Raw genomic sequence first — 23,567 nt, forward strand, 5'->3', positions numbered from 1 at the left:
GTCCGGGGACGCCTTTGGGTTGATCCGGTTTCCCTTTTTTCCTGTTCGTGGGTACGGGTCTCTCAGGTCATCCACAGGGTTATTAAGTCTAGCCAGCCTGCGGTCTATCCCCGTGTCCATGATGTTCGTACGTTTGCTACTCTTATTGCCGTCTTTGATAACATGTCCTGGGCTGACATTCGGGCGTGAAGTTTTTGGCGGTCGAACAGGGTCCTGGCTGCACGCTACCTTGTTAACGTTCCTGGGCCTAATCAGGCCTGTGTCGCTTTGGGTCGGTGACAGCAGCCTGTTTCACCTTCGAGTTGAAATGTGGAGCACCGACTGCATCCATTGGTCCCCCTCCTTTTTTAGTCTTTGGTGAAGTAGCTCTAGGGAGCTGTAGGGTCTCCCCCTCCCCCTAGAAAACCAGTGTTGAATATAATGAAACGCCATTTTCTGTGTGAGTCTCGGAAGCTCCCCGGCAACCCTCCCTCCCTCCGGTTGCCAGTTTTCACGTATCTTCATATCCAACCTCAGAATTGCAGGGTGGATCGCCGGCACAGGGTCTGGGGCATCCCCCAGTCTACCCCTGGGGCATCTGGGTAGACATGCGGCACGGCTCGTGTGACTTTCATTTTTGTTTGCTCGTTTATATTTGGGGAGTTCTGTCCACTCGTTTGTCTATTTTCTGCGTTTTTGACCAGAATAAGGGGTTTGTTTTGTGACTCTTACCTTTCTGGATGCCTGTCCCAGTTGATGGCAGATATAGAATGCTCCAAAATCACATGTGCATTTCTATTAGCCATTGCTCCTCGTGCTTCTCTGAGGGGGCCAGGTTCTGGTCGTGATCCCTGATAGGCCTAGAACTCCACCCACATTGACTGATGCCAAAGTTAGGACTATCCCTATCAGCCGGGATAGCTCCGAGGGAGCCTCTGGGACTCAACCATAAAATGGCATTTCATTACATTCAACGTAGGTTTCCTGTGAAGAACCCCACGGCTCCCTGAAGTTTATCGGGCTAATGTATGTTATATAGACCAGGACATTAGCTAAGGAGTTCAGACCTTCCAGGGACCAGCGACAGAACCTGGGCCCTTCAGAGAGGTTTCAGGGAGCAATGGCCCTGGAAAACCCCCTTGCGGTTGGGGTTTTCCTTATCTGCCATCGACCGGGGTTAGGCACCCGGAAAGATAAGCATAACGAAACAAACCCTACATGTTAACAAACTAAAACAGAAAACCAAACAGAAAGGTAGAAACTCCCTACAATCCCAAGGAAACAAGCAAACATCACACTTTACTGCCGCACCGATCATCCGCGCAGCCCTCCCCGCCCCAAGAGGGGGAGAGGGGCGCCCCGGACCTCACCGCGCCGGCTGCTTAGCATGAGCTCGTAAGCTAATGTCAACTGGGACAGACGCTTCTCTGGCCTCAGTTTCCTAGGCGGTGTTTGCCTTTCGTGGCGTTCTGTGCCATGTATTGTGTTGTGCAATGGCCAGGTGTTCCTCATCAGTACCAGGGCTGCATGTGCTTAGGGGCTTCCTTCCCTAAGCGCCCTGTGAGTACTGCCCCTGCGTGACAGGGTTATCTTCCCTGGGGCGTTCTGGAACCATTCCCGTAGAGGTTCTTGCTGCTCGGCATTTCCCTCGCCCTTGGGGCCAGCTGGGGCTTGGGGCCCTTGTTTGGCCTTGGGTAGGGATTGGTATTGTGCTGGTTAGGGTGTCAAGGTGTTGCGCGACCTGCCACCTACACGGCGACCGGTTCCTGTTGCCTCTGGGGAAGGCGTACTTTTGCGGGGTTTCTTTTGTTTTTATTTTCATTTGCCTGGTGGGGGTCTGCCTAGTGTGGCTATAGTTCCACTGGTAGTGTTTGGTGGCCCTCTGCTAGGCCTCTGTGATAGTACACGTTGCAGGGGTTTTCAGTGTTGTCCTCTACCCCCTTGTTATTTTTGGGTTTCTTAACCGGTTAGCAACACCTTGCCCGGGCTTCCCGTAGCAGTCAGCCTACACACCCTGGAAACCCCTGTCTGGGCTCAGTGGACCATTGAATGTGTCTTCCGGGTTCCAACCTGTTTTGTATGGGATCGTTGGTTGCTGTGCCCTTGTCTCCGGGTGACAGTCGCCACTTTTCCCTCCGTCATGCTACCTGTTGGGTCACTGACACCTTGACCCGGAGTCTTGCGAGAGAGATTCTCTGCTTGTTCTCCAGTACTCTCCTGATATTATTACTGTTCAGAGTACAGGCGGCATCTGTGTTGCAAGCTAGGTTAAGTTGCTGCAATACGCTAGGTTAGTTTCCCACTCGGATGCCCCGGGGCCGTCCCGATTTTGTTAGGTGCTGTTCGCTCCTTTCCCTCCCTGTTCCCGGCTCCGGACTGTCTGCTGGTTTCGGGGTCGGGGCGGGGTTTAGTTGGGGCCGAGACTCGGGCAGTTTTCGGGGGCTGCCCCGTTCGGGTTGAGGACGGAGGTTTTCGAGCCTGTTCCTCCTGCCAAGGCTTCTGGGTCTTACCAGAAGCCCTTTCTTGCTGCTTTTCCCCTGGACTCATCCGTTTCTTTAATTGCAGAGGGCGTGGAGGATGGCTCTGCCCCGGGTCCTCTGTTGCAGGTTCCTGGGGCTATGGGGGGATGCCTGCTAGGAGTTCTGGGGCTGTTTGCCCCTGCCAGAGGTATTAGCCTCTGGGGGTCGTGTGGCGGAGCTTCATGCTCTTCTTCGGCGCAGAGGTTTTTGCTCTTTTGGTCGTGGTCATAGGTATGTTCGTCTACAGCTGTCTCCCTTTTTTCTGGCGAAGAATGAGACTGCTGCCTTCCGGAGGAGTCCTTGGGTTGTTGATGCTTGGTTTGTCAGGCCAGGGGTTCATCATTTGTTGTGTTCCGGTTGTGGCCCTTCGCCGTTATCTGGACGCCACGGCTTTTGTGTCCGAGGACGCTCTTTGGGTTGATCCGGTTTCCCTTCTTCCCTGTTCATGGGGTCGGGTCTCTCAGGTCGTCCACAGGGTAATTAAATCCAGCCAGCCTGCGGTCTATCCCCGTGCCCATGACGTTCGTAAGTTTGCTGCTCTTGCTGCCATCTTTGGCAATGTCTTGGGCTGACATTCGGGCACGGGGTTTTTGGAGGTCGAACAATGTCCTGGCTGCACGCTACTTTGTGAACTTTCCTGGGCCCAGTCGGGCCTGTGTGGCTTTAGGTCGGTGGTTGCAGCCCGTTGTCTCGACTTCAGGTTGAGGAATGGAGCACCGACCGCCTCCCGGGGACTTACCCTATTATTCGGATGTCTTTGGTGAACTAGCTCCAGGAAGCCGTAGGGGCTTCCCCCAGAAAACCAGCGTTGAATGTAATGAAACGCCATTTACTGGGTGAGTCCCGGAGACTCCCCGTCAACCCTCCCTCCCTCCGGCCAGCGTTTTTTTGCGTTTTTGATATCCAGCCTCAGAACTGGGGTGAGGATCGCTGGTGTGGGGGTCTGGGGCTCCCCCTTCCCCCTCCCTGGGAGGGGGGAGCTACGCAGTCATGTTTGTTTGCTCGTTTCTCTTTTGGGGATTTCTGTCCTCTCGTTTGACGATTTTCGTTGTTAACCAGAATAGTGGTTTATTTTGTGGCGCTTTCCTTTCTGGGTGCCTGTCCTGGTCGATGGCAGATACAGAATACTCCAAATCACATGAGCATTTCTATGGGCCATTGCTCCTCGTGCCTCTGTAAGGGGTCCAGGTTCTGGCTCGTGGTCCTCGGAAGACATAGAACTCTACCCACATCGACTGATGCAAAATAATTAGGGTATCCATATCAGCCATGGATAGCTCCGGGAAGCCTCCGGGACTCGCCCAGAAAATGGCATTTCATTACATTTAACGCTGGTTTTTTCAGGGGTTATTTTTTCTTGACTTCATTTCAACACATATTGATCTACAACTTTCACATATTTGAGTACGAATGCCAAACAATGTTTATTAAAACATACTGTACAAGTTAGTTAATGAATTAGAACTTCCTTGTTCATTGTCGATAACTTCAACTTCAATTATCTCCAACACTAGAGTTTCAACTTTAAGTCGGCATCAAAAATCCAGTTTCCGACCGATTCTCACCATTTTTATATATTGTGGGCACAGCTGTCTGTACTACAATCGTATTAGATTTTGTTTTTTCATAAACCTTAAATGTTGGGAGTTATAAATTTTTTGGTCAAACTTTGGCGCATATTTCAAATGCCATATTGAAAATTTTTCTGGGGGAAGCCCCGTCGGCTCCCCGGAGCTATCCAGGTTGAATGGATATGTATAACTTTCTGGCATCAGTCAAAGTGCTAGGAGTTCTTGCCTACTGGGGACCACGAGCCAGAACCTGGCCCCCTCAGAGAGGCATGAGGAGCAATGGCCTATAGAAACCCCCTTGTGGTTGGGAGCATTCTATGTCTGCCATCGACCGGGACAGGCATCCAGAAAGGTAGGCGCCCCAAAACAAACCCCTATTCTGGTAAAAATATTGCTACCGAAAGCAGAACGAGTGGACAGAACTCCCCAAACAAAATTATCTAACTAGCATGATGTCATCACGTTGCTGCGACACCGTCTGTGCAACCCCCCCCCCCTCCCCGGGAGGGGGAAGGGGGATCCCCAGACCCTCCACGCCGGCGATCCAACTGGTAGTTCTTGGCTGATGGAATTACTGGCTGGTCGAGTGCTTCTGGCTCCAGTTTTTTTTCAGTTTCTGTGCCTTGTGTATGGACTGTCTCTACCGGTGGGATGTCAGCCAGGAGTAAGATTCCACGGTACTTGGGCTGCATGCGCCTAGGGCTATCTTCCCTAGGTGCCCTGTAAGTACTGCCCTTGGGGCTTGGGGCCACCTTCCACAAGTCACCTTGGGTTCTACCTCCGCTGTCTCCTTTACTGCTCGGTACTGGGCCGCCCTTGGAGTCGGCTGGGGGTTTGTTGCCCTGGTTGTCTCTGGGTAGGTGGTAGTTTTCGTCACTGGTAGGGGCGCGGGGTACTGCACAGCTAGTTTTCACCATAACAGCGGCCGGCTCAGACCCCTGGTTGTTGAGACTCGGGCGGTCTTGGGGGTTTCCTCTTCCGGGGTGGCGGCGGAAGCATTCGAGTCGGTTCCTCCAGTCGTGCCGTATGGGTCTGACCAGTGGGCTCCCTTCCTTAGTGTTTGCACAGCTGCTCCAGCTTTTCCTTGTCAAGCTGGGGCTTTGGGGGTGTGGCTTGGCCCCGGGTCATGCCGTCGAGGTTCCTGGGGTTAGGGAGAGGTTGCCTGGGGGGCCTCGGCTCCATTTGCCCCTCTTGGGTCCTGGTACCTTTGGTGAGGGGCTGGCAGTTCCTCAGAGTGGGGTTGTTCCTTCCCTCTCTGTATTCCTGTTGTTTTCGGGTATACCCCTCTCTGGGTTTTGGTTCCGTGTTCCTTTGGGTTCGTCGGTCCCGTCGTTCCTGGGGGTGTGTTTCGCCCCCTTTTCCTTACCCTTTTCGCTCTTACGTTGTGATACTGTTCCAAAAAAATAAATAAATAAATAAATCGAATGTTTGTTCAGGTAAGGTACATTCATACAAGGTGTGAAGCACGCGTTGATGGATTTATATATTGCCTTGTACATACAATGCCTAAACCACTTCGTATCGTTGTCCCTGCGTGTCCCTTGCTCAGGGGTGCTTGTCGTGGTTCTCGTTGATTCGCGAGTCTCTTCGTACCTTCCAGTATTATTGGAACGTCTGTTGATTTTCGATGAGGTTTCCCTCTGGTCTTTTGTCGGCCTCGTTGGTTACCTTCCGTCATCTGTTTTCTTTTGCTTCATTTTCGCCTTGTTTTGTTTTTGTGTCGTCTCTCCTTCCATTTTCGGCGTTCTTCGTCTTCGTTACGCACACCTTCCTGGTGTTTGTACGATGTGTGTTTACGTTGTGTCTGTATGTTGTGTGTACGATATGTGTGTCCGCCTGGTGTACGAACCACGCCTCCCGGTGGGCGGGTGGTGCGTTCGTATCTCGTGTGCTCGGGCCGCGGTGTGCGTTTTGTCTATGGACAGTATGCTCATGTGTTCGCGTCGTTTCTCGTGGTTTTTCCACGGCTTCTTGCTTGTTTTCTCCCTCTGGTCGTGGCCCTCTGGATGCTGAGGGTGTTCTGGATTTATGTCTGGGGGTATCACTTCGTTCTTCCTCTGCTCCCGGGTGTGGGATGGCTCGGCATGGTGCTGCTTCCTCCCACTCTGTCCTGCTCTGTCTTCTGCGGGGCGCGCGTCTCTGGACGTATTTCTCCTTCGACTTCCGAATTTTATTCAGGTAATGGTGCATTCCATGCCTACTGCCTCGAGTATGCTTGGCTTTCGGGCACACCATTAGCGCGCTCCTGGTGTGTTACTCTGCTCGCCTGTGTTGTGGCACGGTCGTGTATCTGCTCTGCAGATGAGGTTGTCATGTCTGGCGCTTCTGTCGGCCATGGGCTGGTTCTCACTTCTTGGTGGGGAGCTTGCCTAGTTGTGCTTGCGGGGGTTGAGCTCTGGCTCTTGGGCCCCGCCTCTCCTGTCAGTTGACAGTTGTGCAGTTTCCTCAGCCTCCTGGGCTCTGTCTTCTCTACGGTTGCTCCTGTGGGTGGAGTCTACCTCCACCACATAGCTTCTTAGTGCTTTCTGCTTCCTTTCCCCTCTGACATTGATCGGGTTCTTTTTCATGTCTTTGGCTCCTTTGGGTACTCGGCTTCCTCCTGTGTCCCCTTGTGCATACGACCATAAGTCCAGAGGAACTGCAAAGGGCCTATTGGGCTGTATAAGGCAGCTCCTATTTCTTCCCAACCATTCCCGCTCATATACACGTCCAACCCACGTTTGCACAAATCGTGGGGCCCCACCAGCACGTTACGAGGTAATTGGTTCCGTGAATCACCGAACCTGTTAACGTGCCGGTCATTCTTCAGGCCTTTCCTGATTCTACACTTATCCCTTTTATGCCCATTGTTTCGTGTCCAAGATGTGCTGCAAGGGTGGCGTGTGCCTCTGTCCCAGTTCTGTTGTTTCGTGGAGATTGGTGACAATAAACACAACCACTCAGAGGCTACATATGTTTTGTTGCATATACAGTGGTATGTGGGTGTTATTTTGGCGGGCAATGGTGCGAGTTCAGCGCACTGGGAGTCGGTACGGTTTCTCGCAAGTGTCTGTTCTAGACCACACTTGCAGGTCGACTAGTTATTATTCGCTACTCTGCTGCTTCTATGCTCGGGTAATACCTCGTCGTTCTCTAAAGGTTGGCAGGCATATTAACTGGAAGTTTGGTACGGTTTGAGTTCCATGATTGGTCCTCCGTAGAGCTTTGCTTCTCTCGTTAGGCTAATGCGTTTGAAGCAAGTATCTTATTGGGATAATCTTCTCACTCCACCACCCTTGTTCACTGCTCCATCCTTGTTTACTCTTCCCTGCTTGGCGGGATTGAGTCGATGGCTCCTAAAAGGGGTGTTTGGTGTGGTGTGTTTGGTCACTTTGCGTGGGTCTTCAGTGACTTTTGTCCCTGTCTTTTGTTCTTTGTTGTCCTGTGGGGCTCTGCCCCGCATTTCGGCGCTTTTGGTTTCGTTGTCCTGTGGGGCTCTGCCCCGCATTTCGGCGCTTTTCGTTTCGTTGTCGACACCTGGGTCTTTTCCCTCTCGGGACACTCATTCCTTGCCTAACTTCAGTACCTGACTGCACCCTGCTGTCCATGAGGTCCATCAGGTATGTACGCCTTCCTCTCCACATTTTGTGGTTGGTCGTGTGTCTTACTTCCCGGCCGCTCCTTGGGCCATATTCAGGGTTTTCCTTACCTATTCCCGTTTTTCCTGCTCCCATGCTCCACCTATTTGTATATCTGGGTCAGTGCTTCTGGCCTATCCTGTTGTTTGGTGCTCAGGTGGACCTCTGTCCATGTTCAGTTCCCTGCTTTTGGACTTCTTCGATGTTCCATTTTGGTACAGAGTTCCTGCGATTTTCTGTGTGACTTCCTGCAGGCTTCGGTGTTGCGCTGCCTGTGGGGGGTTGTGGACTTTTGGTCTGCCGCTCCTGCCTTTCTGGTTCCTTTTCTTGGAACCAGGTTTGCTGGGTTCTGGTCCTGGCTCCGGTTTTTCTTTGTTCCTTTCCGGAACGGGTGTTTTTGCTTTCCTGCGGTTCACGTCCTGGGTTGGTTCTCCTCTTGGATGCCTCTGGGACGTGTGCATCTTTCTTCCCTGCTGGAGCTGGTTATCTTGCTCCTTTGGGTTGCGGGGTCCATGAGTCCCAGGAAAGTCAGTGGTAAGGCTCAACATACGAAAACCCATGTAAGGATGACCATAGAGCAGAAACAAGAGATCATTCGTAAATATGAAGATGGTGTGCGGGTTGTTGAACTAGCTAGGCAGTACAACAAATCTCAGTCAGCGATATCCACCATACTTGCTAAGAAAAAGGACATTATGAGTGCTAAAGTTGCAAAAGGCGTATCAATAATCACAAAACATAAAACACAACCACTTGAGGATGTTGAACAGTTATTATTAATTTGGATACACAGCAAAGAGTTAGCGTGAGATAGAGTTTCAGAGACCATCATTTGTGAAAAGGCAAGAAAATTGCATGAAGACCTTTAAAAGAAAACCCCTGTAACGAGTGATGCAAATGCAAAAGAGTTTAAGGTGAGCAGAAGATGGTTTGAGAAATTTAGAAAAAGAATGGGCATTCACAGTGTTCTGAGTGTTGTGTGTTGCGAGCTGGTGGAGGAACACAGCGAAGAACTGACCACTGAAGAACTTCACAAGGAGCAGCAACAAGAGACAGCCGAGGAAATTTCTTCAGGGGAGGAGGAGACAGTACAGAATGTCCCTTCCTCATTAATTAAGAAAATGTGTGCAGCATGGGAAGAATTGCAAACTTTTGCTGAAACGACTCGCCAAAATCACGGTGCAGTAGGCCGTTGCCTTAACCTTTTAATGACACTGTGATGCCTCACTACAGACAAAAATTAAAACATATGGAAAAACAAAAATCTCTGGAAAGGTTTTCAGTGAGACAAACAAGCAGTGAATCACAACCAGGTCCTAGTGGTAAGCAGGCAAAACGTAGGAGAGTGTGTACCCCAGAGAAGTCATCACTGCCTGATGTTATAATGGAAGGGGACTCCCCTTCCAAACAGTAACACCTCTCCTACTCCCTCCTCACCATCTTCCATACACCATCAAAAGACCTCCATAAAGGTAAGATAAACTTATGTCCTGTATTGTAGTTAAAAAAAAACATTGTATTCAGTATAAAGTGTGTTTGTAAGTTTATATTTTGGAGGGTGAGGAACGGATTAATTCAATTCTCTTTATTTCTTATGGGAAAAATCGCTTCGACTTACGATCCGTCTCTGGGAATGGATTACCATCGTAAGTCAAGGCCCCACTGTACTTATTTATATCATTATTTTTTATTTTCTTGTTTTTCAAGTTACGTTGGTGATTATTTAGACAAAGTTGGAGCATGTGCCTAGTAGATTATGTACAAAAAATTTGAAAGCTTTTGAGCAGGGTGCAAAATTTAATTTCCTAGCCCCTTAAAAGTTTAAAAGTTAAATACTGAAGCTTAAGGTAATCTAAAGTTATCAGAATTACTTTGTTTAAATAAGTTCCCTGTCTTTTTGTTCATATGTTAAGAATAATATAAAGTTTTACATCCGTAGGAGGAGTTTGTGTGCTATGAAGCTAATGACCCCTTCAGCCAGACCCTAATGGTTCAAGTAGATGGTTTGCTTGGGTCATTTTTGCCCCTGCTGACTGAGGATAACTACAAGTCACTGGTCTCTGTACTTGTTTCTGAAGTAGCAGAACAACTGGAGAAAGCAGTTTTCAAGTCATCATTTAATAGGGCAAGTTTTGGCTTATATTGGCATGAAAGCTTTTTACTATATTATACATTACACATATTTTCTGTGGGGAGCCCCGTTGGCTTCCTGAAGCTATCTGAACTGATATATGCTATATTAGTTTGGAGGTCATCAGTCACAGGAGTTCTTATGCCTACCGAGAACCACGGCCAGAACCTGGTCCACTCAGAGAGGCACAGGGAACCAATGGCCTATGAGCACTTTACATTTAACCCTTTAACTGCACGGCCTATAAATATGACACCCCCCCCCCCAGTGCGCAAGAAATAAATTCTCGGAAAAAAATTCTTTCTGTGGGGAGCCCCTATGGCTAGCTGGAGCTTATCGGGATAATGTATGTTATATTAGACCGGAACATTAGCTAAGGAGTTCAGACCTACCAGGGACCAGCGCCAGAACCTGGCCCCTTCAGAGAGGTTTCAGGGAGCAATGGCCCTGGAAAACCCCCTTGTGGTTGGGGTTTTCCTTATCTGCCATCGACCGGGGTCAGGCACCCAGAAAGGTAGGCATAACAAAACAAACCCCACATGGTAAAAAAATAAAACAAAAAAACGAACAGAGAGGTAGAAACTCTACAATCCCAAGGAAACAAGCAAACATCACACTTTACTGCCGCGCCGATTGTCCGCGCAGCACTCCCTGCCCAGAGAGGGGAAGGGGGGAGCCCCGGACCTACCGCGCTGGCTGCCAATCCTCAGTTTGTAAGCTAATATCAACCAGGATAGACACTTCTCTGGCCTCAGTTTCCTAGGCAGTGTTTGCCTTGTGTGGCGTTCACTGCTGTGTGTTGTGTTGTACGGTGGCCAGGAGTACCTCATCAGTGCCGGGGCTGCATGCTCTTAGTGGCTGACTTCCCTAAGCGCCCTGTGAGTACTGCCCTTGCATAACAGGGTTATCTTCCCTGGGGCGTTCAAGAACCATTCCCGTAGAGGTTCTTGCTGCTCGGCATTTGCCTCGCCCTTGGGGCCAGCTGGGGCTGGGGGCCCTTGTTTGGTCCTGGGTAGGGTGTCAAGGTGTTGCACAGCCTGCCACCTACACGGCGACCGGTTCCTGTTGCCTCTGGGGACAGTGTACTTTTGCGGGGTTTTTCTTTTGTTTTTATTTTCATGCCTGGTGGGGGTCTTCCTAGTGTGGCTATAGTTCCGCTGGTAGTGTTTGGCGGCCCTCTGCTAGGCCCCCGTGATTGTACACGTCTCAGGGGTTTCAGTGCTATAATCTACCCTCTTGTTATGGTTGGGTCTCTTATCCGGTTAGCAACACCTTGCCCGGGCTTCCCGTAGTTGTTACCCCTACAGGCCCTGGAAACCCCTGTCTGGGCTCGGGGGACCATTGAATGTGTCTTCCGGGTTCCAACCCGTCTTGTACGGGATCGTTGGATGCTGTGCCCTTGTCTCCGGGTGACAGTCGCCATTTTTACCTCTGTCATGCTGCCTGTTGGGTCACTGACATTTTGACCCAGAGTCTTCCGAGAGATTCTCTGCTTGTTCTCCAGTACTCTCCTGATATTATTACTGTTCAGAGTACAGGCTGCATCCGTGTTGCAAGCTAGGTTAGGTTGCTGCAACATGCTAGGTTGGTTTCCCACTCAGATGCCCTGAGGCCACCCCGTTTTCGTTAGGTGCTGTTCGCCCCTTTCCCTCTCTGTTCCTGGCTCCGGGCCGTCTGCGGGTTTCGGGGTGCACTTGTGTGCCCCCTCACAGGGGGCACACAAGTGTTTCTCTCACAAGTCGTGCCTGGCCTCGGGCTGGGCTTGGGGAGTAGAAGAACCCCCAGAACCCCATCAAGCAGGTATCAAGCAGGGGTCGGGGCAGGGTTTAGTTGGGGCCAAGACTTGGGCGGTTTTCGGGGGCTGCCCTGTTCGAGTTGGGGGACGGAGGTTTTCGAGCCTGTTCCTCCTGCCAAGGCTTCTGGGTCTTACCAGCGGCCCTTTCTTGCTACCTTTCCCATGGACTCTTGCTTTTCTTTAAGGGCGGAGGGCTTGGAGGACGGCTCTGCCCCGCGGCCTCTGTTGCTATTCCCGGGGCTGTGGGGGATGCCTGCTAGCAGTTCTGGGGCGATTTCCCCCTGCCTGGGTTTTCTGCTTTTGGGCGGAATTTTTCGCCCATCCAGTCTGCTCGCTTCCCACTTTTGCTTCCCACTTTTGTTTTCGTATCTTTAGCGTCGGTCACAGCTCTCTGTCTGGCGGCCATTTTCGTCTGCTGGTTTCCCGGCATGGCCACCAGGGCGGCATTGCGGTTTGTTTACATGCGCCTGGGTGTGCGAGCGAGCTTCTTGGCTGAGTTTTCACTTTTTTTCAGGGGTTTTATTCTCCTGTTGTCGTTTCTTTGCTTCTCTGGTGTTTTCTGCCAGTTACCTGTTCCTCTGGGAACGTTTGGGTGTTGATTTTACACCGGGTTTCCCTTTTTGTCTGTTTTGGGTCTGGGCCCTTGGGTTTGGGCTCAAGTGTCCCTGGCTGTTATGCTTGCTCCCACACCTTGTCCCTCGGTTTTCGGTCTGTTATGACCGTTTTCCTGGGGGTTCTGTCTAGGGGCTGTGCTTTGCCTTTCTGTGGTGGTCTCCGCCGGCAAATGTGGTGGTTTGGGCTCCCCCTGGTTCGATTCTGGGTTCCTTTGGGTTCTTTGGTTTTGTTCCGGAGGTTTCTTCCTCTTGGGCCCCCTTTGTGGGTTCAGGGAGCTTTGTTTCCTTTTGTGACCCGGTTCTGCCTTCTGGAGTTTTGGGGGCTTCCTGGCTTGCAGACTGATCTTTTTGGGTCTTGGCACATGTTGTGATTGTGCTGGGACTTTGAGGTTTTGTTGTCGAGGTGGGCCTTTTGATGCAGTTTTGTGCCTTCTTTGCCTGGCCGGCGTGCTGCTCTCTGCCCACTGGTCGGCGACTTGTACTTTTCTTTTAAAGTGTATGTGTGTGTGTACGCATGTACATGTGTATGCTGTGTGTGTGTGCATATGTGTATACACACGTGTGTGTAACATACCTTGTGTGTATGTGTATTTGTATATGTATGTGTATATACATAATGTGTATGTGTGTGTGTACTTTTTCTTTCGGAAGGGGTTCTGTTCCCTTCTCTGTTGACGGGGCGCTGGGGGAGCAGCTAGCTCTGTTGACTCTCGCATGGTCCCGCTGTTGGTGGGCGCTTTTGGTTGTCTTCCGGCCTCTGGTGGCGTCGGTGGACGGCTTCTCCCCCTTTGGGGGGATTCAAAGCTGGCGGGGTGGGCTTCTTCCTCTGCGCTTCGTCATGTCATCTTAGTAGGTGCGTTGGACGTGGTCGATATGCCCTATCCTTCTGGGGTTCCCGTCTGCTCTTTGCAGTCATGGGCCTTTCGCATCTGCGGTTCTTCTGGACTTCTTCAGTCTGCGCCCTGGATTTTATGCCCTCTTCGGAGGACTGTTGCCTCCTGTCCGGCTTCTGTTGGGGCCGGGTGCCTGGATGGTGGCCCTAGACCTCCAGGCACTTCCTGGAACGTTCCTCTCCAATTTTCCGGGACTGGCACAGTTGGTGGTGGGGCTTCAGACTTGCTGCTTTTGTTGCCTTCCCTATTTTGTAATTGGCACTTGGTGTATTTTTTGCATCTTTACCGGATCTTAGTGCCCTGTCTCAGTCTGCTTGTGATTCGGTGTCTGGCCTACCTCAACGACTGGCTGGTGTGGGCTCCCAGTCAGTCCGTTTGTCTGCTCGCCAGAGGTGTGGTTCTTTCCAGATCGCCGGGTTTGGTTTCCTGGTGATCTGCAGGCCATTCCATCTGTTTCTGTCCCGGGTTCGGACCTGGGCTTTGTTTTGGGCTATTGGGCCACTCATTGTCTTTCCCTCCTGAAGTGTTACTATAGCTGTGATCCCGCCTTCGGCTGTACCTGAGGGGGTCCCGGGTTGCTCAGCAGTTGCTTAAGCAGTTGTGCGGAGTCTGACCTTCGACGTACTGATCTGCCGGTCGGGGTCGGGTTTGACTTCGGCGTCTGTTTGGTTCCTTCGGAGACTCCCCTTCCGCCTCTTGCATTCGTTGGGTTCGTTCCTCCGGGGATCTTGTGTTGGTGCTGCGTCACCAGCTTCCTCTTTGGGGTTTTCGGGGTTCTGTGCCTTGGCACCTCCCCGAGCCTTTGCTCGATGTGTTCACGGACGGGTCATCTCTCAGCTGGGGCTTTGTGACCAGTGCTCACCAGGTCGGCCGGGGATGGTGGCGTCTGTCCGTCCGTCGGGCTCACAGCATGGTTCGGGAGTTTGTGGCTGTCTGGTTTGCGCTTCGGAGGGTTTGGGTCACTTGGTGCTCTACCATTCGGCTCCATTCGGACTGTTCTCTGGCAGTTCTTTGCCGGAACCACAGGGTTTCTCTTAGGTGTTGACCTGTGGGGTTGGTTCCTTAGAGTGGCTCGTTTGCTGGACTCTCGAGGTTTGGCTAACCATGAGGTTCATGTCCGGGGTGTGTCCTGCGTCTTGGCGGACAGCTGTCTCGGTTCATTCCTCTGTTCGCGGATTGGCCAGTTGTCGCAGGACTCGTTTTGTTGGCTCTGTCGGACGTATGGACTCCTGGCCATGGACATCTTCAAGTTGGCATGGTTTAGGCATCGCCCATTTTATGTGGCGCCCTTACCCACCTGCGAGGCGTTCACGGTGGATACTTTTCGGCAGGACTGGTCAAGGTGGGGGGTACCTGTTCCTCTTCTCCTGGTCCAGCTGTTGCTACGGGTTCTGGCTCGGTTGCAGCCCATTCCCACGAGAGCAGTCCTAATGGTTCCTTGGTGGCCGGCCCAGCTTTATTTTCAGACGCTGCTTGATAGGTGTCCGAACCCGGGGCGTTTTCCCGCGGCTCTGCCTCTTTCGGCAGGTCGAAACGGTCCTGTACGTGACTGGTTCGGCCTTTTCCTCGGCTCTTCGCGTCTGTTTTGACGCGGGTATCACCATCTCTGTGGTGTTCAGGTGGCTTTGTTGACGGTGTCCCACCTACGAGCTTCGTCTTGGCGACGGTATGACATTTCGTACGCTTTCTCGCGTTTTGTTTTACCTCCGGCCTGTTCATGCGTCGCCTTAGCCATCCTGGTCCTTGATCAGGGTGCCTTCTTATCTTCTCAGTTTGTGGTAGCCCCTTCGGTTCAGGTTTCTGCTCTTTGGTACTGGTGGTAGATTTTTACGTGTGCAGCCTTTCTCTGTCCTGGCGACGGTCGAGACGGCTGCTTTCCGGAGGGGTTCTTGGGTTATTGATGCTTGATTGGGTTGGCCGGGGGTGCCTCCTGTGTTGTCCGTTTGTGCTTTTTGCCGTTGCCTGCATACCGTGTCTGGGGATGCGCTGTGGTTGATCCAGTTCCCCTCGTTCCCTGTTTTCAGGGCTCGGGTCTCCCAGGTTGTCAGCAGAGTTTTTCATTCTTCCAACCTGCGGTCTGTCTTTACGCCTGTGTTGTTCAGACGTTTGCAGCTTTTGCTGCTGTGTTGGCGACGTCTAGGGCTCATTTCGGGCGCAGGGATTTGAGGGTCGCACAGGTTCTTGGCCGCCCATTCTTTATGCGCGTCTGCTCCTGTGCGTTCCTGTTGCCTTGGGTCGCAGGTTGGAACCTGTTGTCTCGGCTTCGCATTGCAGAGTTTGTGGTGGCAACCTCCCGGGTTAGCCCTCTCTTTCCCTTCTCTTTGGGTATGAAGCTCCAGGGAGCCGTAGGGGCTCCCCACAGACAACCAGCGTTGAATGTAATGAAACGCCATTTTCTGGGTGAGCCCCGGAGGCTCCCTGGCAACCCTCCCTCCCACCGGTCGGTGTTTTTTCGCATTGGTTGAAGCTTAGCTTCCGAACTGAAGCTTAGCAGCCAGCGCTGCAGGTCAGGAGCTCGCTCCCTTCCCCTCTCGGGTCGGGGAGGGCTGTGCGGACGATCGGTGCGGCAGTAAAGTGTGATGTTTGCTTGTTTGATTGTTTCCTTGGGATTGTAGGGAGTTTCTACCTCTCAGTTCATTTTTTTGTTTTAGTTTTTTACCATGTGGGGTTTGTTTTGTTATGCCTACCTTTCTGGGTGCCTAACCCCGGTCGATGGCAGATAAGGAAAACCCCAACCACAAGGGGGTTTTCCAGGGCCATTGCTCCCTGAAACCTCTCTGAAGGGGCCAGGTTCTGTCGTTGGTCCCTGGTAGGTCTGAATTCCTTAGCTAATGTCCTGGTCTAATATAACATACATTAGCCCGATAAGCTCCAGGGAGCCTCCGGGGCTCACCCAGAAAATGGCGTTTCATAACATTCAACGCTGTTTTTTTAGTTCTGAAAGTGTCAAAAACCTCTCCCTGTATATGGGTATAGCAACGGAATTTCAAAATTGTACTTACTTTGGCTGCTATGGGGTCCATAAGGTGGTGTATGACGTCATCATTCCCCATGCGCCCGTGTCGTCTTTCGGTGAGGCTTCCCTCTGGTCCTTTCTAGGGCTTGTTGGTCCTCTTCCGTGTTTCCTCTTGGTTTTCGGCCCTGTCTCTTTCTTGTGTTCGTGTATCTTCTCTCCGTGCTGTCTCGGCACTGCTCGTTTTTCTTCCATACTCCTGGTCCAGGATGCCAGGTTGGGCTGCTTGTGGCCCAACCACGCCATCCTCACTCTCGCTTTGGATTCACCTTAAGCCCAGACTTTACAGTTTTTGTCTCCGTCTTGGGCAGCTTCTAGCAGTTGCTGCCCTTTTTTTTATTTGTTGGTGCTTTTTCACTCTTTTCAGGGTGATCGTGCCAGGGTTCAGGTTTCGGTAGTCGAGGTGGGCCTTTAATGCCAGTTTCTGAGCCAGTGCGTCCTCCGGGACTTCTTCATCTGGTTGGCATGGTGGTCGCTTTGTGCAAAAATTGACTTCTCAAAGGTCGCGTCGGCCCTTTCGCAGGGCTCCTCATTGACTGAGCGATGGTGGGGAGGCTGGTTCCGTTTGCCAATGCCTGGTCCCACGATTCCTGGGCTTTTCTAAGTCATCTCTTCCCTTCTTTGGTGGTGTTGGGCGGCGACTCCTCCGGTCAGGGGTTTAGGGCTGGCAAGGCAGGCTTCTTCCCTATCTCTGTTAAGTCATCATGATGTGGGTTCGCTTTGACTTGGATGAAACAACTTTGTCCCACCAGTTGGTTCTCCCTTGTTTCAAGTTCCGAAATGGGATGGTGCGGATGTGCTGTTCATTCTTTGCTTGTCTCATCTGAACCATTTGATTCCTTGCCCCTCCTTTCAGATGACTACTTTGTCCCAGGTCCAGATTCTTCTCAAGCCGGGCATTTGGATGATATCTATGGACCTCAAGGACGCATATTGGCAATTTCCTATTCATACGGTTCAGAGATTGGCTAGGTTTTGTGGTCGGGTGTCCGGCCTACTGCTTTTGTTACCTTACTTATGGCTCGTGGCTCCTGGTAGGCACTCAAACTCCAAGAACTGATGGCACCAACTAATATGGCACATGTCAGTTTGATAGCTTCAGGAAGCCTCTGGGGCTCACCCAGAAATGGCATATCATTACATTCAACACTGGTTTCTGGGGGGAACCCCTTTGGCTCTCCGGAGCTATCCAGGCTGATATGTATATCATTAGACTTTGGCATCAGTCAGTGTGAATGGAGTTCTAGGCCTACCGGGGACCACGAGCCAGAACCTGGGCCCCCTCAGAGAGGCACGAGGAGCAATGGCCTATAGAAATGCACATGTGATTTGGAGCATTCTTTATCTGCCATCGACCAGGACAGACACCCAGAAAGGTAAGCACCCCAAAACAAACCCCCATTCTGGTTAAAACGACTAAAATAGACAAACGAGTGGACAGAACTCCCCAAATGAAAATGAGTAAACTAGCACGATGGCACACAAGCTGTGCCGCGGGTCTTCGCAACTCCCCCCCTTCCTGGGAGGGAGAAGAGCGAGCCCCAGACCAACATCACTGGCAATCCACCCTCCAGTTTTCGGCTGATATGATTGTGGCATGGTCGTGTGGCTCCAGCTGCAGATTCTCCCTGTGTTGTGCTGTGCCTTGGGGTCAATACTGCTCTTATGGTGGTGTGTGAGCTGGGAGTAATATTCACAGGTACTCGGGCTGCATGTGCTTAGGGTCACCTTTCCTGAGTGCCCTGTAAGTACCGCCCTTGAGGTTTGGGGTTATCTTCCACAAATCACCTTGGGGTGACTTGTGAAAGGAAAAGACTGTTGGTGTTTTCTGTGGGGAGCCCCTACAGCTCCCTGGAGCTTATCAGGCTAATATATGTTATGTTAGACCGGGACATTAGCTATGGAGTTCAGACCTACCAGGGACCAGCGCCAGAACCTGTCCCCTTCAGAGAGGTTTCAGGGAGCAATGGCCCAATAAAACCCCATTAGGGTTGGGGGTTTTCCTTATCTGCCATCGACCGGGGTCAGGCACCCAGAAAGGTAAGCATAACAAACCAAACCCACATGGTAAAAAACTACAACAAAAAACCGAACAGAGAGGTAGAAACTCCCTACAATCCCAAGGAAACAATCAAACAATCAATTAACTGCTGCGCTGGTCGTCCGCGCAGCCCTCCCCTTCCCGGGAGGGGGAAGGGGGCCCCGAACCTCACTGCGCCAGCTGCCTTCAATTCGTAAGCTAGTGTCAACCGGAATAGATGCTTCTCTGGATTCAAATTCCTGGGCGGTGTTTGCCTCGTGTGGCGTTCTCTGCTGTCTTTGTGTGGTGTGCGGTGGCCAGGAGTACCTCATCTGTGCCAGGGCTGCATGCGCTTAGGGCCTTCCTTCCCTAGGAGCCCTGTGAGTACTGCCCCTGCGTGTAAGGCTTATCTTCCCTGGGGCGTTCGGGAACCACTCCCGTAGGAGTTCTTGCTGCTCGGCATTTGTCTCGCCCTTGGGACCAGCTGAGGCTTGGGGCCCTTGTTTGGCCCTGGGTAGGGAGTGGTGTTGTGCAGGTTAGGGCGTCAAGGTGTTGCGCGGCCTGCCACCTAAGCGGCAACCGGTTCCTGTTGCCTCTGGAGACGGTGTACTTTTGCGGGGTTTTTCTTTTGTTTTGTTTTTGTTTGCCTAGTGGAGGTTCTGCCTCATGGGTCTATATTTCTCCTGATATTGTTTTGGTGGCCCTCTGCTAGGCCCCCGTGCTTGTACACGTCCCAGGGGATTTTCAGTGTTATCATCTACCCTTGTTTGTTTGGGTTTCTTAACCGGTTTGCAACACCTTACCCGGGCTTCCTGTAGTTTTTACCCTAAGGGCCCTGGAAACCCCTGTCGGGGCTCGGGGACCCATGGATGCGTCTCCTGAGTTCCAAGTTGCCTTGTGCGTGTTTGAAGGTTGCAGTGTGCCCTGTCTCAGGGTGACAGTCACCTGTTTTGCCTCCGTCATGCTACCTGTTGAGTCAACGACACATTTGACCCGGAGTCTTGCGAGTCATGTTCTCTGCTTGTGCTCCAGTTTTACTCTGAGGATGTTCCTATTAGGGTACAGGCAGCATCAGAGTTGCATGTTAGGTTTAGGTTATTGCAACGCGCTAGGATGGTTTCCCACCCGGATGCCCCAAGGCTGCCCCGTTTTGGTTTTAGGGACCCCGACCTAGGGGCGTTAGTAGCTTTGGTTTCTGCCGCGCCCCCTGGTCCTTCCCCTGTGGTTCTTCCTGCATCTACTCCCCTGTGTCCGGCTCCAAAACTTCTGAGGGTTTCGGCCTCGGCACAGGGTTTAGTTGGTAATGAGACTCGGGCTGCCTCAGGGGCTGCCCCATCTGGGTCGGGGTCAGAGGCATTTGAGCCGGTTCCTCCTGCCGAGGTTTCTGGGTCCCACCAGCAGACCTCCTTCTCGTCTGCCTTTCCCTTGGACTCTGTCTTTTCTTCAGGGGTAGAGGGTTTGGAGGACAGCTCTGCCCCGGGTCCCGACGTGGGGGATCCTGGGGCTGGGGAGAAGTCAACCTGGGGGCCTTGGGCCCCCTGTGACCCCGCTTGGGTGCTTTTGCCTTCCTCGCGGGGGTTATTGTTGCAGGGGGAGGGATTTTCTTACCCCCCTTCCCTGTATGAGTATGATTTGGGTTCGGCTCCTCCCCGGGTTTGGTTCCAGGCGCCTTTGGGTACCTCGGATCTGTCTTTCCAGAGGTTTTCTACTTCCTGTATCTCCGCGAAGGTGGCTCGGGAAGCTCTTGTTGTATACCTCTTGCGAGATCCGGGTTATGCCTCTGCAATGGATCCGTCCTCGTTTCAGTTCGGTTCTTCTTCCCGTTTTTGGGTGCATTTGGAGGTTCCGGAGTCTTCCTGGCTGGCAGACTGCCCTTTCTTTTCGTTGGGGGCGTGGCAGGAGTTCAGTCGGACCCGCACGCTTGATTGGCGGGAAATTTCTACTTTTATGCAGGTTTACCTGGGGGCGAGTTTGAGCACCTTAATGCGTGCTTGTTCACTTCCGTGCTTTCTCGGGATGTTGGCCTTTTCCAGCTTCACGTGCAAGTTCCTCAGCTTTCGGCTTCGTTGGTTGCGGAGGAGTTGCGCGCCCGTGGGCATTTGGCTTCAGTCGTGTGTTTCTTTTTCCCTCTCGAGCTGTCTTCTGCTTGGCTTGAGGAGGATGTGGGAGCGTTGAGTGAAGGGCCTTCGTCAGGGGTGCTGACTTTGGCAGCTAGGGCGTTGGCTGCACTGTTGAAGCTCTTTGCGCCCATCCTGAAGGAAGCGGTGTCTCTGTTTTTTGCTTCTCGCCTCGCGTGCCGTCAGGCTGTGCTCGCCCTCTCTTTGGAATCCGCTTGGGCCCTGGCTCTTAGGTTTTCGTCTCTGTTTTGTCCGTTGCTGTTTGCAGAGATTGCGGTCTCTCAGTTTCTGCACGCGGCTTCGTCCAGTTGTCGTCCTATGGCGGACTTGTTGATTCTCCCAAGTGGTCATTCTTGACAATTTTGGAGGGGTTGTGCTAGGGTTCCTGGTTCCGCTGGTCAAGGTGCGACATTGGTACCAGTTTCTGAGCCGTTGTTCCCTTCGGGGCCAGCGTCGTCTGGTCGATGAGGTGATCGCCCTGTTCCACGTTTGGGTTCTCGTAAGGGCCGACGGCCCTTTTGCGGTTCACCCCGTTGACGGGGCGATGGGGGAGAGGCTCACTCTGTATGCTCACGCTTGGTCCCACGATTTGTGGGCCTTTTCGGTCGTGTCATCTTGCCTGCGGTGGCGTTGGGCGACTCGTCCTTCTTTGGGGGGTTCGGGGCTAACAGGGCAGGTTTCTTTTCCTGCGCTTCGTCAAGTCGTCTTGGAGTGGGTGCGCTTGGGCGTGGTCGAAACGACTACGTCCCTCAGGTGGGTTTCCCGTCTGTTTCCAGTACCAAAACGGGACTGTGCAGATCTGCGGTTCATTCTGGACTTGTCCCGTCTAAACCCCTGGATTCCTTGCCCCTCCTTTCGGATGACTTCTCTGTCTCAGGTCCGGCTTCTGTTGGAGCCGGGTGCCTGGATGGTGTACCTGGACCTGAAGGATGCCTATTGGCACGTTCCTATTCATCCGGGGTTCAGGGACTGGTTAGGTTTCGTGGTGTGGCGTCACGCTTACCGTTTTCGATGCCTACCTTTTGGCTTGAATCTGGCACCTCGCGTTCTTACGCGTCTGAGCAGGGTTGTAGTGATCTGTCTGCGTCTTCTAGGGATTTCGGGCTTTGGCCTAACTCGACGACTGGCTGGTGTGGGCTCCCAGTCGGTCAGCTTGTCTGCTCGCCAGGGATATGGTTCTTTCCTAGCTCACCAGGTTCGGGTTCCTGGTGAACTAGAGGAAGTCCCATCTGGCTCTGTCCCAGGTTCGGACCTGGCTGGGTCTTGTTTGGGATTCTCGGACCGCTTCCTTGTCTCTCCCTCCAGAGGCGTTGTTGTGGCTACGGGACCACCGTCGGCTGTTTCTGAGGGGGGTCTCGGGTCACTCGGCAGTTGCTCGAGTGGTTGTGAGGGAGTCTGAACTTTGTCGTGCTAGTCTACCCGCCTGGTCGGGTTTGGCTTCGGCGTCTGTTTTAATTCCTTCGGGGACGTCCCTTCTGCCTCTCGCAATCGTTGGGTTCGTCCTCCGGGGGTTTTGTGTCAGTTGCTGCGTCACTGGCTTCTTCTTCGAGGTTTTCGGGGTTCGGTGCCTTGGCGCCTTCCCGAGCCCTCGCTCGATGTGTTCACGGACGCGTCGTCTCTCGGCTGGGGCTTTGTGACCAGTGCTCATCAGGCAGGCCAGGGACGGTGGGGTCCGTCCTTCCGTCGGGTTCACAGCACGGTTTGGGAGTTCACGGCAGTCTGGTTCGCGCTTTGGAGGGTTCGGGTCGCTCGTGGATCGACCATTCGCCTCCATTCGGACTGTTCTCCAGTGGTTCATTGCCTCAACCGCGAGGGTTCTCTTCGGTCCTTGACTCCTTGGGGTTGGTCTCTTCGAGTGGTTCGTCTGCTGGATTCTCGGGGTTTGGCTCTCCGTGTGGTTCATATCTGGGGAGTGTCCAACGTTCTGGCGGACGATCTGTCATGCTTCCATCCCCTGTCCACAGCGTGGACGGTCGACGACGACTCGTTTTGTTGGATCTGCCAGACATAAGGTCTCCCAGATGTGGACCTCTTCGCGTCGGCGTGGTCTCGGCGTCTCCCAATCTACGTGACGCCCTTCCCGACTGCGAGGCGTTCACGATGGGTGCCTTTTGGCAGGACTGGTCGAGGTGAGGTTACCTGTACCTCTTCCCCCCTGGCTCTTTGTAGGCTGTCTTTTCTTTCGGATCGGGTTGTCTTGTCCTTTCTTAGCTTTTTCAGGACCGTCATTTGATGCCTAATACGGTCGCCTCGTATCGTTCGGCGCTGGCGGAGCTGCTCAAGCTAGTGTTTGGGGTGGACGTCACATCTGCCCCGTTTCGTAAGCTTTCCCGTGCTATGTTTCACTTCCAGCCTGCTCATGCGCCTCCTGAGCCGTCCTGGTCCTTGGACAGGGTGCTCTCATATCTTTCCTCTCCTCGGTTTGTGGTGGCCCCTTCGGTTCCGGATTGTTTTTCCAAGGCTTTGTTTTTGTTGGCATTGGCCTCTGGGGGGCCGGGTAGGGGAGCTTCATGCTCTCCTCCGGCGCAGGGGTTTCTGCTCTTTTGGTCCTGGGGGTAGGTTTGTCCGTTTGCAGCCTTCTCCGTCTTTTCTGGCGAAGAACAAGACGGCTGCTTTCCGGAGGGGTCCATGGGTCATTGATGCTTGGTTGGTTCGGCCGGGGGTGCATCATGTGTTGTGTCCCATCGTATATTGGCGACTTGTCACCTCTCCTGATGACTATCTCCTTGTTCTCACGAAGGCTCTTAGCTGCCGCTTAGCCAAGAGCCTTCGTGAGAACAAGGAGATAGTCGTCAGGAGAGGTGACAAGTCGCCAATATACGTCATTCTTAAAAAAGACGAATATCTGGCGAAAATGACCTCATACTCTCTGACCAAACTAAATTCCAAAGGGTAACGAAGGACACTACAGCCGAATTGAAAGCAAAGGTCAACAAATTGATCGAAACTGTGAATGCCAAGAAATCCGGACTCCACCTGCCAAAGATTATTGGGGAATACAAACCTGGATACGCATATGGAAATGTCAAGACACACAAGCCTGGAAACCCACTTCGGCCAATCATCAGCCAGATACCCACACCTACGTACAGACTGGCGAAGCGACTCAACGGCTTGCTGACTCCTTATGTCTCTTGCGCCTTCAGCCTGAAGTCTCCAAAGGAATTTGTTGACTTACTGCAGGGAACACGGGCCACAGGGATAAGAGCATTTTTGGACGTAGAATCACTGTTTACCAACATACCTGTGGCTGAAACAATCGGGATGATAGTGGACAGAGTGTATCGTGATCCGGCCT

At 52.5% G+C, this 23,567-nt stretch overlaps 1 protein-coding gene across 1 annotated transcript in view; it reads left to right on the forward strand.

Annotated features, from left to right (window-relative positions):
• The window catches only part of LOC123770981 (conserved oligomeric Golgi complex subunit 4), a 333,387-nt gene that overhangs the window by 241,469 nt on the left and 68,351 nt on the right, over window positions 1-23,567 (forward strand). Inside the window, exon 14 of the mRNA XM_045763150.2 lies at window positions 9,626-9,811. Within this exon, the coding sequence (XP_045619106.1) occupies window positions 9,626-9,811 (186 nt within the window). The remainder of the gene's footprint in view (window positions 1-9,625; window positions 9,812-23,567) is intronic.

The sequence above is a fragment of the Procambarus clarkii genome, chromosome 65 (genome assembly GCF_040958095.1).
Source record: "Procambarus clarkii isolate CNS0578487 chromosome 65, FALCON_Pclarkii_2.0, whole genome shotgun sequence".
NCBI lineage: Eukaryota > Metazoa > Arthropoda > Malacostraca > Decapoda > Cambaridae > Procambarus > Procambarus clarkii.